Here is a 5,319-nt window from a genome sequence, read left to right as displayed (position 1 = left end):
GTAAGCGCGCAGCCGAGGCGGGGCGGGCGGGTGCCTCCTTCGCCGGCGCCGAGCAGCGGCGGCAGCGAGGGTCCGACGGCGCTGCCCGGCTCCGCCCGCGCCGCCGGCCAGCGGGGACAGGTGGGGAGCGGGGACGCCTGCGCCGCTATTCGGGTGCGGCCCGGAGCGGGCGGCGGCGCAGACCGCAGGGCCGACTCGGGACCCCCCGGGCGAGCGGCGCCGGCTTGGGCTTGTGCGGAGGCGGGACGAGGCTGCGGCCCCGGCCCCGCTGTGAACGTGTGCCGGGCGCCCGCCGCCCGCCGCCGCCGCTCCTCTGCGCGGAGGCCGCCCCAAAAGGCTCGTGTACCCGGGAGGACCGTTGCGAAGGTGAAGTGAAGCGCTGCAGACCTGGGAGCCCAGGGCCGGGTTCCGATGCAAGTGCCCCGACTTGTGAAAGCGCTCGTGATGACGCTGCGCCAGTGTAGCGAGAAGGGGCCTTGGATTTAAGAAACTGCGTGATCCCAGCCGAGGAAGGGGATGGAGGGAGGAATTGGGTTATACAGTTCATTTAGCAAATGTTTATTGAACACGTTATATGCCGGGAACTGTTCCAAGGGCTGAAGACACGGAGGCCAAAAGCCAGACATCTGCGTGCAGGGAGCAGACATTCTGGTGCAACGGGCAGCCGCGAGGATGTGCGCAGGGGAAGTGGGTACCGATCGGATTGAGTGCCTTGGAGGACAGTGAAGTTCTGTGATGGGGAGTAAGGCTGGAGTATGACTCGGCCGGGAAGGCCTCTCTGAAAAAGCAGCCTTGTGGTACGCGAGGTGCGGCAGGCGTGTCCAGGTGAAGGAGACCGAGGCCTCGAGGTGGCCAAGAGCTTGGTGGGTGTGTCTAGAGGCGGGGAGAGCAGCCCGCAGTCGGCAGTCCAGGCCCATTAGAGCCCGATGGGGGTGATCAGGAGCTCAAATGTGGGGAGAGTGCAAAAATGCCCTCGCATTGAAGATGCTCCCGAGTCTAGTGTTATATAACTGAAGTCGTTTACAGGTTTTTAGTGACTTGTTTATGAATTTTAGTCTTTACTAATGGACATCTGAAATGAAAGAGTACTTAGAATCCGCCTACCGTTTTAACAGAACAAACTCCCCGAACTTCCACCCCTCTGGCCACCTCCTGAATCTTCATTCTTTTTCCAGCTCAGCGCTTTAGAGCTCTTCCGCTTTACTCATTTTCTCAGCCCAGTGCAGCCCAGCCCCAGCTTCCTGGGGACACTTACTCTCCCAGGCCTTCCAGGCTCCAGGTTCTGCCCTTGACTTGAACGTCAGGCTCCCATGGTTCCTCCGTGTGACTTTCCCTTTGGCTTCCGATTGCCGTCCACCCGCCATTCCTCTGCCCTCCCTTTCAGCGTTGGTGTTTCCTGGGCCTCTGCCCTCAGTCCCCGTTGTGCCCTCATGCCCGCCCCTGCCCTCGGCCTCAGGGTGTGCTTCTGATGACTCTGGGGTGAGCACCGGGGAGCGGTTCCCACGGGTTCTGGAGTCAAGACTGCCAGAACTCAGACCCTGCCTCGGGCGCCTGCTGTGCGCCCGAGTTCCCTCATCTGTAAAGTAGGGACAGCACTGGTACCCAGCTTTGAGTAGACTTAGAAATATTTAAGTTGTTCAGACAGGATTAAGTTGATATTTTGAAAGGAAGAAATTTTTGTTATGCATTCTAACCTCTATAGCCTTGTACATGACTTTTATTAGACTTCGATTATTAGAATTATTTATCTCGTGTCACTAGTGTAATAATCATAAAATTAGTATTAAAAGGGCTCGTCAGACCTTAATATAGCCTCTAAAATAGTTACTTGTCAGCTCTCTAATGTTCATTTGGTTTTCTTTTAGGAAGACTTGGAGACCGGAGTTCACCTGGATCCTGCAGTCAAGGAGGTCCAGTATAATCCCACCTATGAGACAATGTTTGCTCCTGAGGTGAGAAAACGTTATATTTAAGATTCTGCTTTTTGCCGAAGTATTTAAATTATGCAGAGACAAATAAACGAAGAGTTTTTGAAAGTTTCCTCACAAAAGTATATATACTATTTAACTTCAAAAAATATATATCCCGTTATATGTCAATTATATATCAAAAAAAGAAAATACATCCTTCTATTCTCCAAAAGTTTAAATCATTTATATGCTTTTGTGAGAATACTTTAAGAAATCCACTGATGCTTATTTGCCAAAATAAAACTATCCGGTAGCATGGAACTGTGTCTTGAAAAAGGAAATCATAAAATATCTGATTCTTATATGTGAACTTAGTTAACATCGTGCTCGTGGCATTGATAAGGGACTATTACAAATTAACTGTAAGGGGAAAAAGATTTGGTTTATTAGCATCATCAGTGCACAGTATATTATGAAACATCTAGTTTCAAATGTTCCCGTGCTAAACTCCAAAAAGAGGTGCATACTGACGTGGCCGCCGCTCTGATGTAGGCAGGGTTCGTCGCCCACTCTGAGGAGCACGTCTCATGGATTCCTTCTTCTCGTGATGACAAATGGTAATGGAGGCATTAAAAGGAGATGAGGAAGAAAAAATAACCAGGAACAGTGAAAATTACCCATTTAGGAGAGTCTGTAGAAAAGATTAAATTTCTAGATATTTTGCCTTTAAAGGAGGGAAAGAATGTTTGATTGACAATATAGAGATGCCAAAAAATGGTCATTATTAAACCAAAAAAGGCAACTTCAGAAGCAGGATCTTGGAAAAGCACTTTAAAGATGCATCTTGGTGGAGAAAGAGGTGCTTTTTAATATTTTTCATATTTTAGCAGATAGTCATTGTCCTATTTTCAATAAAGCAGAGTCATACAGCTCTTTGATATAACTTGTCTGCTTAGGTTTCTGTAGTCACTTAAAAAATGCCAGTTGAGATGCGTAGCGCGGCGTACCGTGTGTGTAGACAGCTCTAGCCGTTCTTGGGTGTGCAGTGAGTGGGCAGAAACCTCATTCTCATGCTCTAGGACCGTGGCACATCTTAAAGTTTATTCCATTATTTGTTAAATCCTTCTAGCCTGTCGAACTACAAGCCATCTCATATCCCTTGACACTATTTCAGCTGACACATTAAAGAGAGGTTGTATATTACATATATGCTTCATGATTTTTAAATGTAAAAGTACCCCAGTAAAATAGGTCTGCTGAATTCAGAAAATGAGAAGGTTTGAAGTGGTGAGGTCTACGATGTTCCTGTGTCAGTGCTGAGGTCTATTTTTTTTTTTATTTTGGATACTATGAAATGGTAACCTTTATTGGTACATATATATATATATATATATATTATCGGCATTGAGACTAGGAAAGCTTTTATGAGGAAAGATTCCAGGTGGAAAAGAACAGCTTGAGGGAAATCGTAGACGACCCAAAGAGCAGGATGCCCTGGCCGTTGCCGGTAGGGACACGGAGGTGAGACTCCAGTGGCGGTTTGGTACCACTGTGCAGGCTGTGGGGGCCAAAGCAAAGCGTTTGGTCTTGATTTCCCAGATGACAGGGTTCTCAGGTCCTGTGGTGGGGCAGTGGCATAGTCAAAGCTGAGTTTTCAGGAGGGGTGAGGAAGGGCTTACAGGGAGGTCAGGAACAGGAATAGGCGTGATGGACTGAAGCCGCCTTTACTGCTGTGTGCCCGGTGCCATGCTGAGGGGTTCGTGTGTCCACGCACTCCAGCGTCTCCTAAATCTCCTTTAGCGCCACTGCAGCCCTGTGAAGTGAGCCCTCGCACCCCATGTCGAAGCGGGGAATCCAGTCAGGTGACACTGCCAGCAGGTGACGTCATTTGGGGCTTCAAGTCGGTACCACTCCTAGCAGCTGCCCTGTAGCCGGAAGACCAACTGGAAGGCCGTGGTGCAGCTCCCAGGGTGCGCCCTTAGGCCGTTGGCTTTGCTGGGTCAGTCCGCTGACCCACTGGGCTATTTCATTTTATCAAATGCTGTCCCTCCCTCCCGACCGAGCTCCTCTCCTAACCGTCTACCTCACTGTCCAGATAAGCTTCCTTGAAGTACAGGTGGAACCTGACGACCTAATGGCTATTCTTCTTCACTTTGTTTTCTTCATTTCACTCAAATCTTTGGGTCTAGTTAGAGAAAAGTGTATTTGTTAGCTTCTCTAGATTCATATAAAACCCATAAGCCTCAGGAAGCTTTTCAGACTTAAAATAATAGTACTTTTAGGAATAGAAAACATATAAAAGTTGAGGGAAAAAATTCCAGGAACTGTTAAAAATCTGGCAGTAAGGGCTACTATAAATATTGTTAGAATGAGTGAACCTTAGAAATTATGTAGCTCAGCTCTTTTATAGATGAGGCAACTGAGGCCCCAGGTCGCAGAACCGGAACTGCTGAAATACTAGTTTACTATTTAAACTGTGCTTGTGTCCTGTAAGATTGAGGTGTGACGATAAAGTGAATTGTGGTGATCTTTTCCAACTTTGCAGAAAATAATTAAGAGAATCAAGAGACTCTTCTCACCTTAACCTTTGTCTATAAATGTTTAAGCTCTGATAACTACAATAAATATTAATGAAAAACGTACCAGCAATCAAAGTGTAATTATTAGTTCAGTAACTTGTTTGTTTTCTTACATGAACTTATGGTTATGATATCATATTGTCAGTTTGTACGTACAAATTTTAATTGCTATGATGTCACAATATACTGTAAGACATCAACTGTCACCCTCTACCTACTGAAGACTTTTGAGAACTACTGCCTTATAATTTGCAGATCGCTTAGATTTTTCATCCAGTGTCTTAACAAATTAAAAATGCTTTTCTTCCAACTTCATAAATAAGTCACTTCACTGAGGTGAAAGATGTAAAGATACTTAGCTGCCTTGGAAACATTTTGGGGGTAGTAGTGATCTTAATTAATGTGCAAACATGTTTGTTTATATGAGAGATTACAACTGACTATGGTGTGCTTGGGTGTTGTCTTAGCTAAAAACTATTAAATGTTGATACCTAATTAACTTGAATATGTATTTTCCAAGTTCACTTGAATACAAATTTATTCTTAATTACAAAAAGTTTAAAAGAAGTATTTGGAAATCAGTTTTCTGTGTTTTTTATATGCTTTGTTTTGTTTTTTAATGGTTAACCCAGAATTAAAAGAGATGAATATTCGCACACCAGGAACATCTAGGAGATATTTTTTGAGTGGGAAGAGCCGAGTTCTGCTGACTAATATTCTCTGCCTTTCTTGCTGGCATTAAATGTCTCTGAGGGCAGCTTTAATAGCTGCCAGTAAGCAGGCAGCTGAGGTGGGCCAGAAGTAGACGGATCTTCCACTACACAGCTTTC

General features: G+C 45.9%; 1 protein-coding gene across 2 annotated transcripts in view; it reads left to right on the top strand.

Annotated features, from left to right (window-relative positions):
- The window catches only part of CDC40 (cell division cycle 40), a 31,326-nt gene that overhangs the window by 242 nt on the left and 25,765 nt on the right, over nucleotides 1-5,319 (top strand). For both annotated transcript variants that reach the window (XM_017667142.3, XM_073220788.1), the window contains exon 2: nucleotides 1,866-1,952. In XM_017667142.3, the coding sequence (XP_017522631.2) occupies nucleotides 1,866-1,952 (87 nt within the window). The remainder of the gene's footprint in view (nucleotides 1-1,865; nucleotides 1,953-5,319) is intronic.

This window comes from Manis javanica, chromosome 13 (genome assembly GCF_040802235.1).
Source record: "Manis javanica isolate MJ-LG chromosome 13, MJ_LKY, whole genome shotgun sequence".
Lineage (NCBI taxonomy): Eukaryota > Metazoa > Chordata > Mammalia > Pholidota > Manidae > Manis > Manis javanica.
This window is presented reverse-complemented; position numbering and strand designations above follow the sequence as displayed.